We start from the raw sequence: 26,209 nt of genomic DNA on the forward strand, positions 1-26,209 counted from the left end.
TGGGCTCCATGCAAATGATGCAGGTCGTGTCCTGCGCTGATGCTGGTTCCAGTGCTTGATGCGGACGATGGACCCAGCAGTAGGACCTGGGGGAAGATGGAAGGGATGGGCAAGGTGAGAAGGGCTGCGAGGAGGGCAGAGGAACGGGAAGGAGCCCCAGGCCTTGGCTCTGGCTCTGTCAGGCTGCTGGGAGGTGTCACAGCGCATTCACAGAATCACAGAATCACAGAATTACCCGGGTTGGAAGGGACCTCAAGGATCATGTAGTTCCAACCCCCCTGCCTAGCAGGGCCACCAAACATACACATTTACTAGATCAGGTTGCCCAGGGCCCTGTCCAACCTGGTCTTGAACACCTCCAAGGACAAGGACCTCCAATTCCTCGCTGCTTTGGCTGGTGCTGACAGCAGGGTTGGAGGCCCACAGGACACACCTGGCAGCCCTTACCTGAACTCCCCAAAGTACTGGGAGATGCATTCACCCCCAGAGGCACAGGACAGGTGGAAGCTCCTCTCACATCCCGGCTCTGCGCAGGTGATGCTGGCCCCCGAACTGCCACAGACGAAGCAGAGCTGGAAAGAGCAGAGCAGCCCCCATCAGCTGCAGGCTCAGGGCCTACGCAGCGGGCCCCGCACCTCTGGGCAGGATGCGGGCAGGGCAGGGCAGGGCTGGGTGGCACTCTGCAGAGCTGCCTGGTGAACAGGGCTGGTCTGCAAGAGCAGGGATTTCTCCTGGAGCTGGGAGGAGGGGCTGGGATTGCTTTCTGGGGACCAGGCTGAGCTCTCCTGGCACCAAGCTCCCTGTTCTGGTCCAGTGCTCACCGTCTGCTCTGCCTGCCTGATTGCACATATCAGGTCTTCATCAAAGCAACCTGCATTTCCAGGTTGACAAAGACTAGTGGAAAATATCTGTATGAGAAGTAAAAGCATGACCTTGTTAGGGCAGAAAAGAGGCAACCATTCCTTGGATGAAGTTGGCAGCAGCCAGGAGGGAACTCACCACACAAAAAGTATGGAAGCAGAATCCAATTTTCTCATGCTTGTGCCCATATATGCTCAAGTCGTCCTCCACTTGACCACAGAGCACACATGCTGGAGAGGAGAGAGTAACAGCAGTGAGCACCTTGCAGGGCCAGGTGACTCAGGGGCCATGGAGGGGAAGGGGCACTGTAGGCCCAGCAGTGCCAGCAGGCAACCACCGCCCAACTGCAGCCCCCCTGGCCAAGGAACAGGGGGGCCCTGCCCGGAGCAGATGTGAGCCTCTATGTTCCCCCAGCTCCCCTCTCCAACACAGGCAGAACCCCAGCACCTCTCTGCCCAGTGTCGGGGAGCTGTGTGCAGGGATACTTTGCTCTCACCTGGCTCTCTGGAGCCGGTGGCCTCCTGTGTCCCCTCGGACATCATGCGCTTCAACAGCGAGCACTCGCAGAGTGTCTATCCCAGCAGTACAAGGCTTCGTCCTCTGCGTGCCAACCTATGGGAGAATCGGGATGAGGCTGAGTTGGCAGCTCAGGCCCCCGAGTGATGGGGAACCGGCCTCTGTCAGCAGCCTCAGGCAGCCCCTTCCTCCCTGCTCACCTCACAAGTCGCACTGAGCTGGGCCTGAGCCCCGCAGCCTCAGCTCTGCTCTACACCCTGCAAGTCACAATGGCTGTTCTGTGCCACCCCCTGTGGAACCATCACACCTCACAGGGCTGAGGGCACCCAAGCAGGAGGGCAGTGGCTCTTGCAGCCATCCTGAACAAGTACAGTTATTACTGCACAATGGGTAAATAGCAATCAGTCCTAGAGATACTGTTCCTATACAGGGGAGGCAAGACAAAAATAAATAAACCCTTAACCACAATAAAATCCAAACACAGTTTAAGAAAGCTTGTGTTTATTTCAGCCTCAATGGAGCCAGTTTGAAACTGTCAGAGAGACACGGTACACCTACATACATATTTAAGAACACAACGGAGTAACTGTTACTGTTTATTAACAACCAGTTTTAATAATATGATAAAAGTATGTCCTGAGAAAGGGGAACAAACATGCTTCTTCAAGGTTTTTTAGCTGTTCTGGATCTCAGCCGTCGCTTGATGATCAGATGATCACTTTCCTTCTTTTGTTCCTCAGATTCCTGAAGAAAACATTTCAAAAGTTACTCATCTTTTCACACAAGACTGACAAGCTCTTCTTGACCCACGCAAACATATTTCTTCCGCTAAATGGATTTCAGAATGGAATTTGCTTATTATATTTTATTCAGAAAACTATGGGATACCGAGATCATTTTAATGCAGCTTAATCACAAGGAACAAATATGGAGAATGTACAAAATCCTGTTTATCTTAAAAAAGCACACACATCTGAGGAAAGCCTGAAGGCAGCTTTCATTTTGAAATACTTCTTTTCAAAAGAGTATTATAATACTTGTTTTGTGAAACATGAAGCGTTCAGAAAACATTTTTAGCCTCAATCCCTGTAGCTATGACTTGCCCAGAATTTCAGTTCTCGGTTCAGTTCCCTGTTCTCAGAACTACAGTGAGAGAAGAAATTATCTCATCTTCTTCATCCTCTAACAGAAAAAAAATAACATTTTGGTTTCTGCCCCTATCATTCGTCAAATCATCAAAAAATTCAGAGGGATATTACAGTATGGGCAAATGATCACTATGCTGAACAGAAAAAGGACTCTAATATAATTAAAAGATGCAGTTCCAACAGAGCAAGAATGTTCTTAGCACAATAGCTGCCGACAGAGTCATGAAACTGGCACATCAGATCCTTTGCAAGTTGGCTTAGACAGATCATAGTTTAAGCATACCTAAAAAGCTGTCTAAGTTGTGCTCTAGAAAAGCGTGTAGCAGAATAATCCCACTCCAACACACTGAAATTATCTATGATTCCAAATTAGAAGACATCTCCGTGATTGCTACATCACCTACTTAGTAAACTGTAAGCCAGCCAAACACAGAGATCTTTGAGGACAAACTAAAACAGAACAGCAGGAAGACCAACAAGAATGACTTGGTAGAATAAAGAAATACCTCAGTACTTTCAACCTCCTCCTGCAAATAGATGAAACCTCCAGTCTGTTTGGACTCCTTAGTAGTTTATTTTAAGCCAAGACTACAGTATAATCGCTTACCGAAGAAGCAGGTATATCTAGAGGGCCAGAAACGACAGTTGAATACAGCTTCCTTTTGGATCGTTTTGGCTTGGTCTCTCCTTCTTCGAGACTTTCAGGTTCGTTTGATTTAGGAGAACTTACTGCTGACATCAGCTTCTTGGCTAGAAGAAATTTGTTTTGATACATAAACCAATCAACTTACTGGTTTTGTGAGTCTTTAAATCACTGAATGCAAAAAAAGCTTCGTAACAAACTTGGTTTATAAATGACACGTAAAATTTAAGTGAAAATACTCAGAAATTGTATTTGTTCATCGAGGTTCTTTATTGCTTCTATAGCTGAAACAGTTTATAGCTTCAGGTATGGCAGCTTAAAGCACGCATTAAAATGGAGTATGAAAGACAATCATGGCTCAGAAGTTGCTGGAAGTCAGAAACTTCAGCAGGAGTTAAACAACAGGCCTAACTTTCGTGCTGACAGAAGCACAAGACAGAAGCAACTTTCTCTGTATACTTGTAGGTTTTCACAAATGTAATAATGAATCTCTGAAGAGACGAATAAATGCATTTACTTCATAAATCAAAGGACAACTTAACATGGCAGACAAGTTCTCTAAGAACACATACATTAATAGCCTACAGCAGAAACAAGCCATTCTACAATGTCTAGAAAACATGGAATAAAACTTATTCTACACCAACCTTTAGAGTGTATAATAGAAGGGGAGCTTTGAATAAAATCTCCAACTTTTTGCAGTGTTTCATCCTTCTTTTTAGTCAGTCTTGAAGCATGTACTCGTTTTCTCAGGAAGTAGTCTTTTCCAGATTTCTGTTAAACAGAGATGTGAACATGTGAAACAAGAGCATTGTTTAAACTTCATTTTAGTTCAACGTTATTTTAAGTTGACATTTTGAGCTTTACTACTGACACCTCTGTTCATTATGCTGATGATACCACAACGGCATGTAATGTAGACAATTTTATACCCTTTAGGGAGTTGTCAAAATCTCAGCTATTTCAAGGCATACGTTTCTTAAAGTTTCTTAATAAGGCAGTAGTTTCTTTAAAAGTAGCTCCCAAGCTGTGGAGTTGTTTCTTACATAAGCTGTTCTAATTACATAAAATAAACAAACATACAAAACAGAAGACAACAGATGGGAAAAATCTACTACTCATACTCTGACCATGCCAAGGATACTGCTATCACATGTGAACATCTGTTTTTAATAACTGCCATGCATATTAATGATATGAACCTTAGTTTAATACAAGGGCTTCACTTACAAAAGCACACGATAATACACTAAAGCTTCTCTTCCCAACCATTCAGTGTGCAATATCCTTCCCTCCAAATCATTACACAGTACAGCCATTACACGCTCTGGGGACAGACTGACTTGCCCTTTGGTTAGCTTATGGAATTTAATAGGAAGAGCTCATAAGCATGTAAGATTCCCATTCAGGTATACACATAAGGATAAGACACTGCTTCTTTCGTGTGACCACACAATTACAGGAAGTCCCAAGCTAGCTTCAAAACTAGGACAAAAACCAACCATTTTCTCGTCACTTGCAGAGGGTGAATTAAAAGCCATGACAGATTTTGTATTTTTCGTGTTCTCACTTTTCACAAAATCCTGGGAAAATAAGACAAGTTTCAGCCATGATTCTTTTGGAAAGAACAATTGATGTCACAAAAGTGAACACTTTAAACACTTTTGCTAATAGTAGGGAAGTATTTGCTAGTGGTAACTATTCCACTGTAAATAATAAATAAGCATTCAATTATAAAAACAGGACATTAAGATATCAGTATTAGACATCTCATGATGTCTAAAAAGCTGATTTATGTCTACAGGTTTCAAAGAAAATACACAATGGAGTTAAGAGAAATTCCCTTCTCTTAAACCATTATCACTGAGCTTGGCTATTAGTTTTGTTCATTAAAGCAGTTCATTGATTAAATTCTTCAACTACTTTACTGAGGTAGAAATAGCATTTTTTTAATGCTTAAATGAGAATGGTAAAAAGGCATCAGATATTTTGTTTTCTGTTGGGTCTAGGTCATACCTCATCCATGTCATCACTTCTTTTCTTTTTTTGCCTTAGGCATTTTCACTCCTAAAGGTATCATGCTGCCGTGCTGCTTTATCTCCATCTTATCAGGTTGCAAAGGTGTCAGTGGGATTTCCAGCTCCGGTTTTGGGAACCGACTAGTTTTGCCATTTTCTGTGGACACTCCAGAAGAGTCGAGGACAGTTTCCAAATGATCCTGATAGCACAGAAGAATTTTAAGTGCAAGTGTTAAGGTAGCCATGAGATTAAAAAGCTATAAAGCATCTGGAAAAGGATATGTAAGCATTCAATTTTCCTGCTGTAAGAACACTTGTAACAGAAGGAGTCTATTTCAGTTACAGCAGAGTTTTACCCTTCTTTCCTAGAACTTGTTACATTTAAAATTATTTCCAATCTATGATCACAAAAAAATTTCTCCATGTTAAACTGAGCCTGATACTTTACAAGTCATTTTTTTCTCAAGGGCACAGACAACTACACTTTTTTTTAATAGAGAATGGTGGTAGAACTGACACGATTTTCCTCATCTCAACTCTGCTGTGTCAGAACTGGGCAGGAACAGGAGCATTTGATTCAAGTGTTTGATTAACTTCCAGCTTAATCTTAGGGAATTTGCCCTTCCTCTTCTACACTAGAGATGTTATTTACATAAGTAAGGTCCAGCTGGCAAGGTGCAAGCCCAGTACAAGTCATTAAAGAACTCCATTGCTATCTTTACCCTGGAGAGAATACAGACATTCAAGCAATGACACCGTACTTAAGCTGAAGGCTACCATGTACCTGCTCATGGTCAAATGGCAGCAAATGCACAGCTAAGTGACAGGGAAATGTCAGTATGCATTTCCCCAGCAGCACTTACTGTCCACAATCCACCCAATCCTGTTTTTCTCAACAGGAACAACAAAGTCAGAACTGAGATCATCTGGACTCCTCCTTCTCTATGGCAGGAATTCAGCTAGCATATCAAAAATGAGTTCAGATGCTGGTTGAACACATGGAAGACAGGCTGCTGGGGACATCAGAAAATGGTAGATGGCTGCTTCTACTGCTGCTAGTAACTAGCAAACTCCAGTGTCCCAAACACAGACTAGCAGCTTTTACTACTTACACTGTTCCGACCCCCTGAGGGGAGTCTTCTTCCTCTCAAAAAGTTACCAAAGATTGCAGAAAGACAAAAAGTAGTCAGAGCCACTTTATCAGGCTCTGCTAAGAATCTGAATGGAGTATCACCACCCACTGTATTTCCAAGAATTAAGTTGGTTAATAAACATTTTGTTTTTAAAATATATGTAACTGCTATTTTATGAAAGTCAGCAATTAAAAACTTATATAGGAATGATTAACATCATCTGCTAACAAAACAATATCCAGAAATCCTGCAGAGAAAGAAAATAAGTTCAATTTGCTGTGCCCGTTTCAGTGGCTCCATGAATTTTTTCCAAGTAACTTATCTAATCATGAGCCACTTCATAAGCATTAACATGAGGAGAGTTTTCAACAGCACCTGACAAAAATTCATCACACAATTGTTTCAACAGCTTTTATTCCTATCAAAGGCTATAAAAACAGGTGATCTGATCACCTTGAAAGGGATAAATAAATTAAAACTTGGGAATTGTTTAGAGAACATGAGATCTTTTCCTACTCATTCCTTATCAAAAGCAATACAATCACAACATTTTCAGATCTGAAGTTTCATACTAACCTCAGATTCATTTAATGAAGTGAGGCTCCTAGTACATCGACGTGACAAATAATTGTCTTCAGCTTTGCATCTTAATGGAATACTTTCTCCAGTTTTAGTTTTGCTTTGTTGTTTCCTAGGCTGTAAATATTTAAAAGGAGTAAAGATTAGGCTATGCATTAGACCTCCAAAATATCTCGAGTTTTCTAAAGTTACAGTGTAAAACCTCAAGCTCAGACGCCACATGAACACGTAAGCTGAAACACAGCACAAGTGTGGGAAGGTAGTAACATCTATTCATTGTGTGATCTTCAGATACACCCTACTGGGTCTCACTAACAGTCTCAGGCAGTATTCTGCCTCCAAAAGAGAGAAAGCGAGACATTATTTAGGGACAAAATCTGTAACGCTGGTCGTTTTGTCATCCATTCCCCCCATACTCTGCACGCTCACAGCTGCTATGTTAGAACACCAAAGGCTAAACCTCTGCCTAATCTTCAGCATCCACATACGAATACATGGAAAACTGCATGGAAAAGTTCCATAATGTACACAGAGAAATGGTGTTCTAGTAAATAAAATATTTTTGAGAAGATGAGAGCTCATGTTTGAGTGGAAGACAAAAAGAACCAACAAGTATTCATCACTGAATATGTAGTTCAAGGACAGTATGCTAAGAAAAATAATTCCAGCTCCAGTATCTCCTAGGAAAACAGAAGAACAAAAAGGGGTTAACAAGATGTTAAGTACTGACTTTCTATAAATATAATCATACATTTTCATTTCCAGAGTCATTCCTTCTACTTTGTCTTTCTTCAAGTAAAGGTATTTCTGGCAAACATTGAGGGCTACTGTGGTTAATGTGTTGTTTTAATTCCTTTATAAAGTCATCTTTGTCAGCCAGTTCTTTTCTTAACTCTTCTATCACAGTTGCATTATCCTAATAAACAGTAAAAACTGCTGAGTTGTGGGATTGGCAAAAGGAATTAACACACACAAGCAGTATTGCAATTACTTAGTAGCATCAGTTTTAGAATTGCAGGCTAGAACACTTAACTATTCAAGAACAGTAACATTTCACGGGTTTGTACGGTCACTGTTACAAGTGCAGTAGTCACAGAATTGCCTGGGAAGTTGTAATGCAATATATTTTGATTCTTCTATTTTACTTATGTGCTTCAGCCTTCATCTCTCTTAAGATATAATAACCCGAGCTTTTATTTGTTCCCAAATCCTCGGTACTGTGAGAAAGTCGGCAGTTGTAGGGGAAGTTTTGCTATGAGAACATCTTTCTTCTCAGAGAAAGTGAATCCAAACATTCTCAAAAGAGCACAACTCATTTAGTCATCTGTTTAGCTTCTGAAATTCTATGCTACGGCTTAGATTGGCTATCCTGATTAAAAGCTGGATGTTGAAATAAGAAACGCAACTTCCAGAGATCATCCCCCCTCTGCTTTTTGATGCTTCCCTTAATCTCTCTCCACGTCCCCTTCTGTCTTTTCATGCCATTGTAGATACTACCTCAGAGAAAGCAAAGAAAGTAAGAAACCTGAGACAGAACTACTGTCTGAGTATTGAGCCTAGCTTGGGATCCGGAAATGCTGTGAATTATCGGAAAAAGCTACAGATGTCCAGTATGATTGTAGGATCATAAGCATCAAACTGACATCTGTTTATTTGAACTACTGAAAAAATTGAAATTTTAGTAATTAACAGAAATTCTGTTTCTGAAGAACAAAAATAAAAGCTGGTGCTTTTTTTGGTTAGTTGCACATGATGTCAATACAACAGTGTTCAAGAACAGAACCACACCCAGAATACAAAGAGCAGGTACAGGAGTCTTACAGAATTTATGGGTAGCTAATCAGGTAGGAGGAAAGGAGAGCTGACCTTGCTTGAATCCTTTAAGGCAGATTGTCTCAGTTCTGCTATTTCTGTCTCTTTTTGTATGGCAATAGAAGCCAAAGTTTTGAGCTGTTCTTCCAAAGCTTCTACTAACTGATCTCTCTCCTCACGCCACTTTTGAATATTATGGTCCCTTTCCTCCAGCTCCTATATTTCATGTTGAAAGAAAAGCATACACAGTAGAAACAAGCAGAATCTTTAAGACAGCCTAGAATTAATAAGTTTTTCATATAGCATAAATAAGGACTCAAGCTGATAGAAAGAGTTTATGGTAAGACATTTCAATTAACATATCGTGATGTCACTCAACAAGATCAGGTAACATGCATGTATTACATATGTATTTACTATGCAGATTATTGTATTTAAAGCAATCTGCCAGTGCTCTGTAGTGACTAATTATTTGAATATCTTTCATGGTCTACCACTAATTTCAGTTGGCCACTTTCATTTTGCTCCAATTTTTATTTTTTTTTTTGACCTTTTTCCTGTTGCTTGGAAAACCTGCATCATTCATTTAATAAAAATTAAGAGCAAGAAAAATACCTGTTTAAGTTGTTGGATAGTATAGTCTTTATAATCCAGCTCATCCTTAAACTGGTTATCAATCCTTTCAAGTTCATCCATCTTGTTCCTGAGGGATTCCTCCACAGAACGCATCGTGGACACCTGTAATGTAAGCACAGCTCACGGTTCATTAAAAGACTTCTGTAATCCAACCTGGCCAAATACTTCTTTGTTAAATAAAGAGGAATTCACAAACAAGTGCTGAGTAGGAAAACGACAGCAAGTGCAAGGTTACCAAGGAAGACATGAATTCATTTTTAAGCTTCAATTTTCCACTCCAAGCACACCCAATAAACTTTCAGACTAAGTACCTGCAAAATGGGTTTTAAAATATCTACTTGTTTAATAATTAAATTTTAACTATTAACATCACTGAAGCTGAAATTGAAGAAAAAAAATATACATGCTTATATTAAAGAGCCTCTGGAAATCAGTCTATTTCTCTTCAAGTAAATAGCATTCTTCTTCCCAGTTATCAGCGTTTTTTCACAAGACTTAGGTTTTAGGCTTTGGAGTTACCACGGATACCAATGGCAAGTCACCAGTAACTTAGAGATAATAACAAGTCCCCTCCAGAGGCAGATTAGCTATTCTCTTCACAAACCTTATTCCAGACTACTAACCAACTTTACTTTCCTCTGTTCATTATCTATGTGAAACCATGTTTTAACTTCTGGTCCCCTCTAGAGCTTCAATGGCAACTTTACCTAAGATTTGCTGCTAGCCACACTAGTGTGAAATTTCCAGCTTCATAGTTAAAGTTTGAGAAGTTTTAACAGCAGAAAGCCAAGCATAATCTTACAGAAAAAAATATCTCAGTTGACTACAAACCTCGCTTTGTACTTGCTGAATTTGTTTCTCGGCATCAGAATGTTTGTCTTTTAGATCTGCATACTCTTCTTCTTTCCTCTGCAAATCTTTTTTCAAATTCAGTACAAGGGCAGAACTCTCAGAAAGAATAATTTCTAGCCTTATGTTAAAAATAAAGACACAAAGAACATTACTGTTATACATCTCATGGAAACAGCAATTACAGCTTAATCCATGCCCTGCCTGTTGGTTTCTATTTGTAAATAGACTCTTAAATCTATCTAGACCAGTGACAAGATTTAAACAATTACTTTTGAATTTCAGCTTGCTTCTCATAATCAGATGCTGAAGCAATAAATTATTCAGATGCTATTCTGAGGGATGGACAACAAAACCACCAGCAATCCCCATATTATTCTTTATTTCCTTGCACACTCCTGTTTTCCCTTGGAACTCAAGTAGCATACCAAAGCATCCTAAAGTAGTAGTTTGGCCATTGATAAGCATGCAGATGCATTAAGTCGAAGGGATGTTCCCATTAACTATTTTTAACTCTAGTTCATTCTCAAAGGGCTCTAAGTTAACTCAGTGGTTACTTACGATTCTATACGTTGCACTTTCTCCATTTCACTCTTTTCCTTTTCCCGAAGAGAATGTTTCATCTGCTCCAAGCTGTTTTTCAGCTGCATAACTTCTTGAATCAGATTTGCTTCTTTGCTACTTAACTCTTCAACCTTTTTGTCTGCATTTGCAGACTTCTCCTGCAGAGTTGCTGTAACTGTCTCCAGATTAACAATAATAGATTCTTTTTCTTTAGGTAATTCATTGAGTTTTGACACATTGTCTTCCATTGTCTTGGAAGCCTCCAGGCGATATTCAAGCTCTCTTATTTTTACCTCACAGTTGGCAACTTCCTCCTGAAATTGTGCAATCACTCTCTGATCTTCTGCAGTCTTTTCTTCAAAGTCCTGAGTTTTCTTTTCTATTTGCTCATGTAACTGATTCACAAGATCATCTTCCTGACTAGTGTGAGTTGTAATCTCACATAGCTTCATTACAAGTTGACGATTATGATTTTCAGCATTATTCAGTCCCGCCTTTAGGTTTTCATTGTCTTGAAGCAGTGCTTTGATGTGCTGACTTTTTTGTGAGGAAACATCAACAATACTTCTGCATACTTCCCAAATCCTTTCAAGACTATAGTTAAAGGAGAGGTCCTGCACAAGATCTGAGATGGAAGAAGTCTGTGACTGAATGCATGCAGAACTAATTTGAGATGTCCCTGGCTCATCTTTTTCAGAGTCTGAGGAATCCTTTACACTGACAAAGTCAGTACCGATGGCGTGAAACTCTAAGTGACATTTGTATAATTCATCTAATTTGGTCCGCATTTCTTTTACTTGTGACACTTTATCAATTATATATTCTTTGGCAACTTCTATGTTGTTAGTTAGTTGGGCATTTTTGTCTTCTAGTGTCATATTTATAGATTTCTGTTCATCCAGTTCAGAAGCAATTTCCCAATAGTCAGCTTGACCCTGCAGAATTTGTTCACGGAGGGCATCAGCTGTTTCTTCAGAAAAAGAAAGCTCAATACGCAGGCTTGTTACCTGCTTACTGAAATCTTCTTTTTTATTTTTTTCTCTTCTGCATTGTTCTTCAAGCACAGTTAAATGATGTTCCAAGATTTCAGTTCTTTCCCTCAGTGCTAGTACTTCCTTTCGGTACGTGGAGCACTTTTGTTTCATGTGTTCAATTTTCTTTTGCTCTGCAGTGTTCTTTTTCCTTCTCTCATTTACAACTACTGTAAAACAAACAAACAAACAAAAAAAAAAAAAAGGGAAAAGGAATGTAGCTCAGATTGATTAAAATCATTATTACATAGCAGTTCACAACACCAAGTAGCAACTTCTAAGTGAAAAACTGTCGTAATATGCAAGCCATGCCCTCACATCACATAGTATTTGATACTAGTGAAGGAATTAAAGTCCTCTGAACACGTAATCAGGTGCCTCAGATTTCTATACAGAATTAACAGCAAAAGGTTTTCAGTCTGGAAGAACACATTTACCATGGCACTACTCAAACCTTCCACTCCACACCAGTAGAAAATCTAATTAGATTTAAGAAACATGGGAACGAGATAGATAATTCACAGCTATATTCTTTCTATCTTCCGTGCTTCAGCAATCCCTATAAGGCAGATGGAATCACTCCATCTACATCTAAATGGTAGATAAACAGTTCTCTAAGAAATTTCATTCCAACTCACAGTCCTCTTACTTTCAAAAGAAAGATAAAACCCTGGACAAGTTGATCACTTAAGTGTTGATATCTGTCTCTCTTATTCAGTTGATCTCTAAACAAAATATGAGGATTCCTACTTCTGTCCACACTTACTCTTTTGCATTTAAGTTCACTCATAAAGTTGTACAAATTTGCAGATTCAAGTTTCCATAAATATTCCATTAGCTTGGGGCTGTTTTTTTCTTTAACTGGTGAGCAATTAGCTAAAATCACATGCATTTTCTTTCTATCAAAAGCGACTTCTGCTGTATTTCATCACTGCTTTAGAATCCAGTTACGTCCATTCCATAATATGCATACTTTAAGTATTAGAAAAATAAATATAAGTCAAGACTTACTAGGGATTGTGTCACCACAACAATATATTCCATGGTGATTCTTGTACAGTCCTTTTATTACTACAACTACAGAAATGCAGAATTTTATAGCGCCCACGTGCAGCCTGCATTACATACAGATTCACATGTACTGCATGGAAACAGCCTCTTAACTCATCTAAGGAGTTTTATATACAGCCCTCAACTGATTTAAAAGTCATACTGAAGAAACAGCAGTGGCATATTCCACCCCAAACCAGGTTTTGGATTTTGACTGCTGCTCCCAGCAACACTAGTGAGGGGAATATGATTTATAAGTAATCTAAACACTTTATGCTGAAAACAACAAGCAAGCACTAAAGCAAGATAAATAAGACTAGGGAGAAGATGTGTAATGTTCAGTCTAGAAGCTCCTTACACAGGAAGTAGGGAAAAAGCATTATTACAGAGCATAGGAAACAAGACCTAAAAGCTCAGAGAATGGTGTAAATACCCTGAACTTGAAGCTGAGATAACCTAGCATCTCCTAAAACACTTTTGCTCGTGCTACTTATATAACTAATTCTACAAAAGAACCAGCACAACATACCTGTGCTCATTGTTCTACTGTGTATATTTAACATAGCTAAAGAATATATATTAAGCGGTTTTTGAAATTGGACGCTATTAATACTCACAAATAGAAGAAAATTTTAACATGATTGAATACTCAGTACTTCTTAACAGAAAACTTCATGATGACATTGTGACTATCAGCTACCCATTTTAATTCCTATGTGGAGCATTGCTGTCATTAATTTTTAAATGAGAGCTTTGGTCATATGATTAGAACAAACCCACTACTATTTGGAGTATGGAGGAGTCCACATCCCTCCCTCAGTCTCTGGTAAGATGCTTATATGTGATGCCATTCAGTGGTCACATTAGGATTCAATATTTATGCCAAATAAAGGCAGCAGGGACAAATCATCCAAGAACAGCATCTCATCCAAAGAAGGCCTTGACTTTCTCCCTTGCACATATTTTGCAAGAGGAATACAAGAAAGGAAGGGACTACAGCTAAGTTTTAGATTTTCCCTTCTACATTGTATATGCCTTCCGTAATTCTAGGAACACTGATGCTCAGCTGTGCCCAGAAGTGAAGTTAAATGCATCAGAGCTTATCCAAACCATTTTGCTCAAATATTGCCCATGAGCGAGCAATTAGCAGGTCGTCAACAATTTTGATAGTTGCTTCAGGAAAAACAAAACAAACAAACAAAAAAAGGCACTTGAGCAGCCGATGCTACTCAGAAGATCAGCAACAGCAGTTGAAACAATCCTAAAGAAACTGCTTTAAAACTATTACCAAATCTGCAAGTGCATCAACAGATGAGGAAAAAGCAGAAAAAAGGAAAAAAATAGTGCAAAAAACTTTTAAGCATTCAAAAATGAACAGCATAGGACCTTCTGAAAAAGGGATATTTACATAACAGTTACTTCTATTTACAGTTTAACACAGTGGCTTTTCTCCTTATACCATAAGGTACGCGCTTCACAGCCTTTTGCTTCCTATCCGGAATAGGAAGCAATTTATTGTTTTGGAAGACACCCTGTTCAAGGATGGAAGAAACTGTACCTTTCTTTGGAGGTGGCTCTTCCACAGTAGGCTTATCTTCATCAGTACTGCGCTTTCTTCCCACTTCCAACTCAGTTTTCTCTTGTTTCAGTGCTTTAACTGAAAGCACTGAAAATTGGCTGCTTTCAGTTCCTTTATTAGTGTTCTCTTCTGCCGGTTCTGCTTTAATGGTAGTTAAATGGTAGGTAGTCTTTTCCTGTATTGATATAAGATCAGTTACATTGAAGCTTAACAAAAGGAGCACTTAAGTCTCAGTAATCTTCTGTAGGCAAATATTTACACAAAACCATACAGCTAAAATATTAACCCGGTGACTCTATAGACATCAGTTACAAATCTCAATAGCAGACAGAACAAGTCTTCAGATAATGACAAGTGCAATACTCGGTAGAGTATACAAGGGAAAGCAAGAGCCTAGCAGGTTACAAAGTAAAAGACTTGCACACAATCAAGAGTTTACCAGTTTATCAAAGAATTTCCTGTTTCCAAGAAGTCAACAAAATTACAAACATGGTCAAAGAGCAAACGGTCAGCTCTCATACAAGTTCATCACATCACACTTCTGCTAAGCTGCTAAAATCACTTTCATCGTGACAGATATAATCCAACCTTAAAGCTTAGTCAGCTCTGTCACGCATATTTTAGATTGTGTCCTTGACCACAAGTGAAGCTTCCTTACTTACAAGATGACGATTGTTAAGCCATGCTGGCACTGCCAAGGACTGATTATTCATCTTTAGTAGCTTATGAAAAGAAAAGCCTCAGAAGTGTTCAGGCCACACAATCTCACAGATAGAGTTGGAGCCTTGTTCTTGGAAGAAGTAATAGGTGAGGACATGACTACTCATCACAGTCAGCTTTAATACCATGGAAATACTAAGTTGCAGTGATGCAGACAGTCAAAGACTAAGAAGGGTCAAGTTGCTAAGCTTACAAGGTTAGAGATCTGAGTGACAGAATTAACTATAAATGTTTTCAGAGCTACTTCAGGCTACCAAACATCAAAAAATGAACAAAAACCATCAGAAGTGGTATGCACACATACTTAATCAAGCTAGTCTTCACATATTCAGTAGCTCGCAGTACATTAGTCAGGATAAAGTTTTATGGACTGCATAGAACTTGGAGATATCCTGATAATGAAGCCTACTGGAATAGCATTTTAAGCTACCACAAGTTGGTATTAAAACAATTTTACACAACATCTTCTTGATAAAGTTACCTCAGTTGCTTCTTTAAGTTGCTCATCAGACTCATCCAATTTAATCATCTGCATTTCAAAGTCTGTAACACACAGAAAAGGTTGTATTACATAAGTAGCCAATAGATAGTTTATTAAGTAATCAATTTTTCCAGATATTCTAACGTTTAGGTAGCTTTTGAACAGATTAATTAATTTGCATGTGGTCTTCACTTATTGGGAGTGATTCAAAAGTTTTCTATATTTCTTGGAACGAAAACATTGCATCAACAAGACATAAAGAAGAGTAGAGATTACAATATAAAAGTAAAAATCAAGATATAGACATTTAACCCCATACTTACGAAAGCGTAAAGCTGCTAGTTGCAGTTTAAAGGAGAGGGGGAAAAAAGAAAAGAAATAACCAAAAACCGTGGAATTGCTGAACCTGAATATACACAAGGAACAAACTATCACTTATCTACAGGCTATGGTTCCAAAGGTAGAACATCTCCTCTAATTCCTACTCAAACTGGTTATTTCTCTTTTAGATTAATGAACTATTTCTGTCTTCTACCTTTCACATCGCATAACTCACCTTTGTTCTTCTGCATCAGCTCTTCTTCAGTTTTAAGTAGTTTGGTGTTTTTCTCTGTTAGCTCTTCTTTGGTCTCCATCAGTTCAAAGTTAGTTTTCTCCAGCTGCTTTTCAAACCAGCCAGTATCTTCCTTCGGGTCCTCCAGGGATACAATGGAACTATGTGCTGCCTCAGCTTGCTCTTTAATATCCATGACATCATAATGCACAGAATCAAGAATGCCCTCAGGATCAACACAGGTGTCAGGCACTATGCTATGTTCTCCACCCTGAAATGTAATTTATAATCAGTTAAAACTGGTGAATAGCTGACTACATAATAGCTGTTATTTCTACACATAGTCTGGATAGCCACTATGAAGACAGCCATACAAGAAGTTTTTAATTTCAGCTTCAAAACCCACCTCACAAATTCACATACAACATGACAGTGATTCGTATGGGGGGAAGATAAGTGGCATTCTAGTAACAGTTAATATATTTTATAGTATTTGATGTTTGGTCACTACTTAAACCAGTTTTCTAGAAATTACAAAAGAGTTATTGCAGACTCCAATCCTGCTTTTAACCTCAAGAGTTTCACTAGGCAAACAATGTACAAGAACTGCCACTTCATGCAGCCATAGATTTCTGCTTTTTTTATGTTTTGAGTTTCCAGTTGCATTCAATGCAACTGATCATCATCTTTTCAGTTCTTTGTCTTGCAGCGCCACATCACCCTCATAGGCTGCTCCCTCTACTTTCACACTTAACCTCTTTCAGATAAGGCCACAATCCAAGGGCACACATCCATCAATAGTGCTTCAAACACAAACTCTCAGCACTTCAAAGTTTTCCATCAAGACTGTAGCACTGATCTGACAGCTTAACTTCTTCAGTGTTATATCATAGCACTCACTCCTACCCATTCCGCTTAACCCCCACTTTCCCACTGAAGCATCTGATGGCCATAACACAGCTTTTCAAACTCTTTACTGCTCCACTTCTTTTGTCAACACTTGAACTGGACAATATTCAAAATTACAACAGCAGCAACATATGGGGTAGCTGGATTTGCTTTCCTACATGGGATCATATTTTGAGAAGAGAGAAAAATTAAGTAAATAGCATAAAATCTCCTCCAGATGTAACAAGTTGCTTCTTGTTAGGTTGAATACTTTTTAGGAATGAGATTCTCAGAAGATGCTTCTGCCCTCACACCCCAAAGAAACACAAAGACCCCAGTAGAGATTTTTAGAAAACTCTGTAGGAAAATTAAGCTCAACTAAAACACTAAATTAAAAAACCTGACTGCTGCATGGAGACAAACACCCAGATTCACTACAGATACTACACAAATAGATTCATATTCTTAGAAGAACAGAATTTTTTCTTTAAATGCAAATCATAAGTACTGATCAACAAAACAGACTACAACATACTCACTTTTTGTGCAATAGCTGAGAATCTTAGCACATTGAGTGTTTCTTCATAGGTTGAAGCACACTGGCTGATGTTTGCTAACATGTGTATCTTCCCTTTTCCACTGAAGAATCCCTGAAGAAAGTGTGTTAACTTACTTTCACAAAACGGTATGTGCTGCTGCACCCTTTGAAGACAAAAACCACAACAAATCCCATTAGCAGAAGTTAACAGCTTCATTTCAATGTGAGAGCTATCCAAGTGGAAGACAACACATTAATAACTGCACTAGTCTTTAAATCATTTTGAGTTGTGGGTTGTTTTGAATTTAATCTTTCTTCTAGTTTGCAGACAGGTTGTATGATTGTTCCAGCTACTATGCAGCCATTATCTTCTTAGACAACCCACAAGAACATTTAAAACAAAAAGTACATTCAACATCCAGCCTAAGATAGGTCATACAGCCTCACGTTAGCTTAAATTCTCTCTCACCTTTCTCTTTCCCTTACCACATCTGGCAAACTGACCTATCTACTTCTAAGAAAACAGTACCCAACAAAATCAGAGATAACCACTCTCTCAGTATATTGTCTCTAGGAAAGGACAATAGTAAATACTTTGGAAATAAAGAAGCATATACTTATCACAACATCTCTGGTGTTTCCTAAACCAAGGTTAAGCCACTGAATCAAACAGCTGGTGATGTACAGAAAATTAGGAGAGAACTCCTAAAGCGTGACTAAACACACTGTTCTCTAGTGAGGTTACCTGCTGGACTCTTTACAGCTACTGAATTCTGCAAACAGAGCTAAAAGCTTCACATAGCTACGCTCCTGTCACAACACACGTGACCCATAAGTAGCTTTAGTGCAGGAGTGGTAAATGAGTTCTTATTTTAAAGAAAATTACTATCAAAGTCATCACTACATTTCCCCCATATTGTTAAAATTTCAAGTGATCAGGACCAACAAATAAAACAGTTCTGAATAAATCAAAGCACTTTAAGCAGCAGCTAATTTTAAGGAATCCTTCTTCCCTAGAAAGGACAGACAGATAAGAGACTAATCCAGTAGCAAGGCCTATTTTCATCTACTTTTAAGCATAACAGAATTTGAATAGGCTACCAGGCACAGTGTGGCATTTCATGAACACAGAGCTCACCTAATCTTTGGGACAGAAAGACACCTTCAAATGAGAATCAGCAGAGAATTCTGCAATTATATCCAGCTGTGACTGTAAATAAATACTACATTGTTTAAAATACAGAAAGCTCTGTCTGCACTCATTTAGAGCACAATCTCAGACAGAAGTAGCAAGCAGGCTTTCTTCTCTCTGAATTTGGTTAGCTAGATCAGCCTAATATCAATACATCAATACTGAAAGTAACTGACAATTTCATCCTAAAAGAAGAAGGGAACTCTGCTCTGAACTTACTCATTGACTCGTGTCACTCGTGGCATTTCAAGGTCTCCGATTCTTAGTACCTTAATTGTAAATATACTGTGGCTAAAAGGAGAAATGAAGCAAGGTCAATAGCCAGAAATACACACATTTTCTAAAATCTATAACATCTGTTCAAAACACTGCTGGATTTATTCCAGATTCAATTAACAATAATTCTACTAGATGCATTAAGCCTTTTAAAGACACATTCTTTCTTACTTTATTTTGCTTTTCTTCCCCCTCATGAACCACCATTACTTACATGGAAGAAGGCTTAGTTGTTTTGTTGAGAGTTTTTGATAAAACACTTAGCTTTTGTATGCGCTTATCTGCTTGAAGGACTAATCCTTCTAGTTTAAAGCACTAGAATCACATGGAACACTAGATATCAAGCCTTTTTAAAGCCTCTTCCCCAAAAAAAAGCCATAAACAATATTTTCATTCATCCCTCTTCCCCACACTATGTTACACCCAATGTTAGTGAAAGTTCCCACCTTCAGCTGGAGCAAGTATTTAGCTTTGTGCTTGCAAAACTCTGGTGTTTCTGTCCCAGTTTAAAAAGCCTGAAAGCTTCTTTAGAATCAGAAATCTGAACCCACTGCAAACCTTTCAAAAGAAGGAAAAGTGATTTTTGCAAGCTTCATTAGCAAAAGAGAAGGTGAACAAGAAATAAGGTATACAAACTAAGAACATTTAGTTAAGACAATAAAATACTTCATTAACTCTGCCTCAAACATACGACAAGCTGATGGCAGATAAGACTAAGATTCTTCCTCCCACAGAAAAGGGCAAGTTATAGTATAGCACAACAGTTTATCCTACCAGTATACTAAAGTATGCTCCATCCAAATTAAGCAAGCAGCCTTAGTACTGAAAGTACAAAAGCTAAGTTCTTAAACTACAGAAGCCCAGAGTTTGTATTCATTGGTGCAGAAGTCAATCTGAGAAGTTTTTTGTTTTAGCTTGTAGTTTTTATTGGGGATGGGTTATCTGGATTTTGTCTGCATTATAACGACTGTATGGCTCTCATTTTCAAGGATGATGAAGGCAGTGGAGTTCACACAGGCTTTATGGGCAAAGTACAGGAATAAGGAGAATACTGTTGAAGATGCAGATACATACATGTAGCTTGTTGCCTTCGCATTCAAGCAGACACTTCTAGAGCTACACTGAACACATTTAAGAGTTTTCTATCTCAGAAGAAACATGTTACACTATTCCATGACAAGCTTGGCAGTTTGCAAAGTATTCTAGTTACCTTTTACGTAAGAATATCCCTTGATGTCTTGAGCAAGGCAAAGTGTCCTTTTTTTTCTGTCATTTGATAAAGGAGCCAGTAAATCATAAAAACATTCATTGTAAATCTCAAAAAATGAAACCCAGAGAACTTCACAAAATCATCTATAGATAATCTGCTAAGTTGGTCTGATCCTTCTGAGAGATTTTCTGCACCTGCAAAGTAGAAAATATTACAAGTCAATGTAGAGACAGTAAAACTAGCTGCATTTAAAAATAAGTAATAGTTAAGCTTACAGCTTAAAACTTTTCCCAGAACATAAACACAGAGAATCCCCACCTCTCATACAAACACCAAGTATCTGGAAGTCAAGACGCTTGCCCTACACATTTGCAAAGACACGCCTGCTATAAAGCTTGCTTTTTCACTTCCAAAACCCAATCTAACATTTATAGTTAGGCTAGAAATATTCAGAACTCTTCAGTCTTTACAATATAGAGAACTGAACTAGTAAGGACACTTCGTTCTGACTTTTTAGGGAAAAAAAAGTATTTAGTGAGTTCTTAAGTGCCCTAAAGGCCTGTCGGAAAACCACTAGGGATCTTATCACAAATCATACTCTTTTTCTTTGTTTTACTTTCACCTCATAAAACCAGGTTATGATAGATGTCCCAGTAGTCTCCAGCCATTTTCTGCCCAGATGTCCTGCCCATTATTCCGTTCTGTTACAAATAAAAGCTAAATAATCCCTTTATTATCAGCATTAGCCAAAAAAGCCAGTCGTTGACCTTACAGAAGCTTTTCTAATTGCTACTGTTTAATATAAAACATACCCTTAGAATCAGCTGGGGATTTGTCATTAGTGCTGTTGTGATGGTCTACCTACGAAAGAAAACAGAGACTTTAGGATTTATTATTGATGTACAGCACCAATACACCACTGGTTGCTTTTATTTATTTATTTATTTATTTATTTAAAAGCAGCTGTATTGCTCTACCACAAAACAATACAGTATAGTTCCAAGGTGCCAACACAAAAATCCTGGCTACACATTTTGACTGGTTTCACCTTACTACTCATTTCTGACAATTCCTTTACTATAAGATCTGATGCACTTCAGCTTCCTGATTCAGAAAGAAAAAGAACAAATAGGGAGAGAATCCCCAACAGGAAAAGGAGTTATTTAATAAGATGATTTTCAATAGCCCATTTATAATCTGCATTTTACCCTTCATGAATCTTGGACTCCTGAAATATTTTTCTTATTGGGATTTTCTTAATTCAGGACTTCCATATCCTATGGCTTATTAGGTCAACTCTCAGAAAAGGAAGTTAAGGTAGAATACTCGATCACTTAATGTAGATAAGCAGCTTATTATTTCTTAACTCGGGCTATCAAAGTGTTACACAAATGAAGTTATGACTAAATTTTGTAAATATAATATTTTTAAGTAGTTTGGTCATAGAAAATACAGAATAGCTCCCAACATGTAGATCTCATGATGTTCATAGATGTATACTCAGTTCCCAGGCTTCAGGTTGTGTTGCTTTTTTATAGAGCACAAAAGTAGAAAGAAATTCTCATCTACTGAAGAGGAGGAATCTCACCTACCAGATACAGTATGCTTAGAAGTAAAACTTCTAACATAGAAGTTTTCATCTACATGACACTCACCCAGATCTGGCTTTGTATAGTCAGCAAAGCTTGTACCTACTTAGCTTATAAGGTCAAGTATTTTACCTAGGAGCACGGTTCTTGAAACTAGAGGAGGCACCTATATCGCACGATCGCATCTTAACTCTCTAATGGAGTAGGATGAGATCAGCATATAGCTGTCCACTGCATTTTCTTTCCACATACTCACTAAACCTAGAACAGTTTTACACATCTTTGGTTCATGTAGAAGACACGTGCTGTTTTTCCCCGAAATACTTAAAGATCATTGGAGCCAGACTTCATACTCAGCTGTGCTCTTGAAATAATTCAGAAGGAATTTTACTGCCACCTGCCTTTCACACTGTGAAGTCCACACTTAACCAACTCATCAGTAAGATCAAGTTAATATACTCCACAACTAAAATACCCCAGTGCGGTGTAGCACACCACTAATAAGATGTTTCATTCTTTTTCAGCAGGAACAGAAAGACAAATAGAAAACTGTGTGTAAATACAGAACCCTCTTTCATTACAGAATGGAAAGGATAACACTGAACTATCACAAGATGCATGTACTCATCATTTCTTTATAGTTTCCTACCTCTTTTGTCAGACGAAGCAACGAATTTTTAAGAGCAATTTCTTCTCTCACTTTGTCATTAGTCAGTTTTACGTAATCTCTCCACCTAATAGGTTTCAGATCCATTTTTGTGTATAGCCTTCCTCCAACAGTTTTAAACCACATATCCATTGTCCTTGGCAAAATACCAACATCATCTTCTGTCCCTGTAAGCAATACACAAAAGAAGGGCCAGGTTACTATTGTAAGCAACATATAAACATAAATGAAGACAAAGATAACTGATTCTAATCTCAAAGTATACACAAAGAATTTAGAGGCCAGTTACAGTCTGAAGCAATGTTTGCAGTGTTACTAGACTGTTCCCTGAAAAATACTGGCTTTAAGCAACAGCTCACATCCCATTCCTTAGACATTACAGGGCATCACTTTAAAACAGCCAGAATATTCTGCATAAGCTTAGCCTTAAGAAGAAAAAATAACCCACAGCAAACTCCCACATTTAACAGATGTGCAGATTTTCAACTGTTTACCAGGCTCCCTTCCCGCTCTGAAACAACCCTGAAATAACAACCAGAGTGATGTCTCTGCTACAACATCCCGTTCGTCCCACAAACCCTATTTATAAATATCTACAAGTCTCATAAAAACTGTTAAAGTAACTCAGCTCCTTTCCCATTGCCTTTTCTTGGAGCACACAACTACCTCCACATCTTGCCTACTTCACGCCTTAGTTTTTCCACTGTCACTAAATACCAAGCAAGCTTCAGTGTTTTAAAGTCAGTCATGAACACAAGAGAGGACAATACGCAGAAGAATTTCTATAGTGCTGTATGGAAGGTGCATAGAAAGATAATTTTTGAACATACTACCCTGTTGATTCTTAATATTTAAGTCCTAAAAAGGTATTACTGTGGGAAAGTCTTCAGCTCCATGCATATAAAACTATTGGAAATACATAGTAACAGAACACTAAATAACAGAAATAAGGGGAATTTGTTTCCTGTGAACCCAATCGTTTCATTTGTTATGACGATATTAAACATAAAAAACAACTGCTCCCAGCCAGAAAGGACATTGATGTATTATTTCTGTACTACTAAAGCTCAGGGAACACAATCTTCTATGCTGCTGTTATTACTAAAATCAGAAATTTGAAAAAAGATTGAAATACTTTGATCAAATGTTTCAGAATGTTTAATTTCTGCCTACAATAAATCAAACTCAGACATACTTTGCCTTCAAATAAAGAACAGCATTTAAGATGCACGCATTTATAGTAGGAACAAAAACCAAAGTTATTGTAGTATAGACTGTCTTACACACTTGTAAATTTAGTAATATTTGTTATGGAAGAAGACGACTTTTCAAGGCTACTAATATTCAAAAGAAGGCAACGTACAAGGCCTGTTGAGTAACTAGGTAAGAAGTCATAACATCTCTCTCTTCTAGAAGTAGTTCTCACTATAAGAAATTAATTCAAAGAAAAAGCATTTCTGCTCATACCTTGGAATGTGTAAGTTTTCCCAGCATTTGTAACGCCATACGTAAAAACAAGGCGATTACATCCTTCTAAGAACTCTTTCACTGGTTGCTTCACAGTACCTTCAAAGAATTCTTCTTGAGTTGCTTCAGGTCCAAACACCTGAATGTTACCAAGAAGCTGGTTAATCTCTTTATTTTGTTTAAGCAATATTTAGGTACTTGTAAGGAGTCAGATACACGTTGATAATTCTAAAGACAGTTAAGAAAAACTTGTTTGCTTTATATGAAGTAACAGAAGACAAGCAACTTTTTCCATAAATAACTTAATATCATTTAAAGACAATTAATTTACCCGTGAAAAGGTGAACTTCTGTGTTGTCTGCCCTAAAGTTTTATCGCTCATTCTTCCCAATGAGCTCTTAGGGGACTTCAGTATAATGCTTGTTGAGTCCTCAAGTGAAACACATCCCTATTACAAGGAAGCACAAGTAATGCAGGCATGAAAAAAGTTTTAAAAGGTCATCTTACAGGAAAGAAAACATATATACTTTAAGGGTTGTTTTTTTGTTTATGATTAAATAAATGCCTTACCTGCGATCCATTTGCTCTCTCCCGTGCCATAAAGGGTTTAATACGCAGGCAAACTTGTATGTGTCCCCTAGGCTCCAAATTAGACCTCTAAAATTAAAGAGCTGGAAGTTAGAAATCTGACTAGATCCTCTGTTTGATGATTAGCACATTAAAGCAGTATTATTTTCATCATCCTATTGTAACAGACTCATTTGTTAACACAGGAAGTAATAATATTTTACTGTTTTCACAAGTGCTTTGGACCCTGCTAAACTTCTTTGTCAGAGCCTAGAATTTCAGAACAAGTACTACTGCAACACACTCCTGTACTGCATTCAGGCCAACTATAAACAAAAGTACTCCATTATTGTGCTTCTGAGACAATGTTAGCTTCATCAACTAATACCGGTGCTCCTCATAAGGTATCAAAGCAACACCACACATCTTGGTCTAGTCTATGCACAGTCTAAAAGCATAGTGAAGATGATTTTCATCTCCTCTGTAAGATTCTAATGTTTCTTATAAAGAAAAGAATTAAGGTGGTTTTTTTTTTTGGAGAAACAAGCTGCCTTTGTAGTCCTGAGGGCCCCTTTTTGTCACCTGTTGGGCATAGCAAGAGAGCTTTTCTTGTACAAATCTATGCCCTGGGTACCTTTCTCCATCCCAAAACCTAGAGTTGTGGTGCAGACACTGGATGCTGACCAGAGCAGTAAAAGAACAGAAGAGGGGAAAAGCAGATACAGGTAAGACACATAAAAGAAAGAAAAAGAGCAGAAGAGAAGGAAGGATACGGTTAAGAACAAAGGACATAAGATGGAAATTGCTATAGAGGATTGGACTGGACATGAGCAGATCAGAGCTACACCAAGGTGTGGCTTCTCCCTGTGTCCCTGTCCACCACTGGCAACATCCCCCAGTGACAGGGATGATGCTGCCACAGCAGCTGATGGGGTTGTGGTCTGGGGTTATGTTCTATGCAGAGCCTCCACAACCTGCTACAGACCTCCAGTTCCCTGCCACTTCTTTTTTTTCCAGGTGTCTGCACACAAGGAACAGGTGTTCCCCATGCCCTGCATACTGGTAATTAGTGTGGGCAATTACTGTGTGGGAATTGGGGGAGGGAAATTCAGGGGTGGGATAGTGAGGAGGAATTGGAGGGGGCTGGGAAATTGTTTGGGTGGGACTGTAGAGATCAGGCATGACTGCTAGGATGGGGGATATTTGGTTGGAAATACTGTCATTTCTATTACTCATTGCTTTGTATGATAAGTTATTAAATGCTTTATGTTCCCTCTGCTACATCTCTGCTTGCAGTCATTTGTGCAGTGACAAAGGTCCTCAGCTCTACATGCCCACCTCCAAGGTAGGATGGAGCACCACAGATGGCAGTGTTCCACAGCTGCCACCAGCAGCCCCAGCTCGTCCCTCCACACCTGAGGTGTGAGTGGCTGTGAGAGGAATGTCTCTGTGGAAGTGCAGCTCATTCCTCCCCTCTGATGGGGGCAGAAGGCATCTGCATTTCCCTCATGGCTCTTATTTCCTGCGTTACTGTGGGAAATAAGCTGAGCCACTGTGCCTCCCTACTATGGCAAGCTCTGCAGCTCTGCCACTGTCTTTATACTCAGCTGCTCCTGTGTGTAATGCTCCACACTTGGACCCT

General features: G+C 38.7%; 3 protein-coding genes and 1 long non-coding RNA gene across 4 annotated transcripts; all 4 read right to left on the reverse strand.

The window, feature by feature from the left end:
• Positions 1-443: 443 nt before the first annotated feature.
• On the reverse strand, positions 444-1,400 carry LOC146756529 (E3 ubiquitin-protein ligase PHF7-like). The gene is made up of 4 exons (XM_085524225.1): positions 1,358-1,400; positions 1,000-1,091; positions 822-908; positions 444-572 (listed from the first exon to the last, which is right to left on the reverse strand). The coding sequence occupies exons 1-4, from the start codon at positions 1,398-1,400 to the stop codon at positions 444-446; spliced, it is 351 nt and encodes a 116-aa protein (XP_085380351.1).
• Positions 1,401-1,960: 560 nt separating this feature from the next.
• LOC146756530 (kinesin-like protein KIF20B) lies at positions 1,961-14,615 on the reverse strand. The gene is made up of 12 exons (XM_085524266.1): positions 14,399-14,615; positions 10,757-11,960; positions 10,178-10,316; positions 9,326-9,448; positions 8,765-8,926; positions 7,629-7,814; positions 6,896-7,015; positions 5,185-5,386; positions 4,671-4,751; positions 3,816-3,942; positions 3,133-3,275; positions 1,961-2,121 (listed from the first exon to the last, which is right to left on the reverse strand). Exons 2-6 carry the CDS (start codon positions 11,902-11,904, stop codon positions 7,644-7,646), a joined length of 1,743 nt encoding a protein of 580 aa, XP_085380392.1. The 5' UTR covers positions 11,905-11,960; positions 14,399-14,615; the 3' UTR covers positions 1,961-2,121; positions 3,133-3,275; positions 3,816-3,942; positions 4,671-4,751; positions 5,185-5,386; positions 6,896-7,015; positions 7,629-7,643.
• Positions 14,616-17,636: 3,021 nt separating this feature from the next.
• LOC146756531 (uncharacterized) lies at positions 17,637-20,478 on the reverse strand. The gene is made up of 4 exons (XR_014937400.1): positions 20,278-20,478; positions 19,514-19,625; positions 19,011-19,082; positions 17,637-17,763 (listed from the first exon to the last, which is right to left on the reverse strand). It is a non-coding gene; the product is annotated as an uncharacterized LOC146756531 (long non-coding RNA).
• A 588-nt stretch (positions 20,479-21,066) lies between these two features.
• On the reverse strand, positions 21,067-24,638 carry LOC146756532 (kinesin-like protein KIF20B). Its single transcript, XM_085524226.1, has 5 exons — positions 24,571-24,638; positions 24,332-24,448; positions 24,001-24,139; positions 22,516-22,700; positions 21,067-21,138 (listed from the first exon to the last, which is right to left on the reverse strand). Exons 1-5 carry the CDS (start codon positions 24,598-24,600, stop codon positions 21,067-21,069), a joined length of 543 nt encoding a protein of 180 aa, XP_085380352.1. The 5' UTR covers positions 24,601-24,638.
• Between the last annotated feature and the right edge of the window lie 1,571 nt (positions 24,639-26,209).

The sequence above is a fragment of the Coturnix japonica genome, chromosome 26 (genome assembly GCF_054131305.1).
Source record: "Coturnix japonica strain WE chromosome 26, WE-NBRP24, whole genome shotgun sequence".
Taxonomy (NCBI): Eukaryota; Metazoa; Chordata; class Aves; order Galliformes; family Phasianidae; genus Coturnix; species Coturnix japonica.

Coding starts and splice junctions, on each gene's coding strand:
- LOC146756529 (XM_085524225.1), bottom strand. CDS start 1,400: ATGTCCGAGGGGACACAGGAGGCCACCGGCTCCAGAGAGCCAG. Junction 1,092..1,357: donor CACCGGCTCCAGAGAGCCAG/GTGAGAGCAAAG, acceptor TCTCCTCTCCAG/CATGTGTGCTCTGTGGTCAA. Junction 573..821: donor TCAGGCAGGCAGAGCAGACG/GTGAGCACTGGA, acceptor TGCTCTTTCCAG/CTCTGCTTCGTCTGTGGCAG.
- LOC146756530 (XM_085524266.1), bottom strand. CDS start 11,904: ATGAAACAAAAGTGCTCCACGTACCGAAAGGAAGTACTAGCACTGAGG. Junction 10,317..10,756: donor AAAGTGCAACGTATAGAATC/GTAAGTAACCAC, acceptor TTTTAACATAAG/GCTAGAAATTATTCTTTCTG. Junction 8,927..9,325: donor CTATCCAACAACTTAAACAG/GTATTTTTCTTG, acceptor CATGAAATATAG/GAGCTGGAGGAAAGGGACCA.
- LOC146756532 (XM_085524226.1), bottom strand. CDS start 24,600: ATGGCACGGGAGAGAGCAAATGGATCGCAG. Junction 24,140..24,331: donor AGAAGTTCACCTTTTCACGG/GTAAATTAATTG, acceptor GGTAACATTCAG/GTGTTTGGACCTGAAGCAAC. Junction 22,701..24,000: donor GAAAACTTACACATTCCAAG/GTATGAGCAGAA, acceptor TATTGCTTACAG/GGACAGAAGATGATGTTGGT.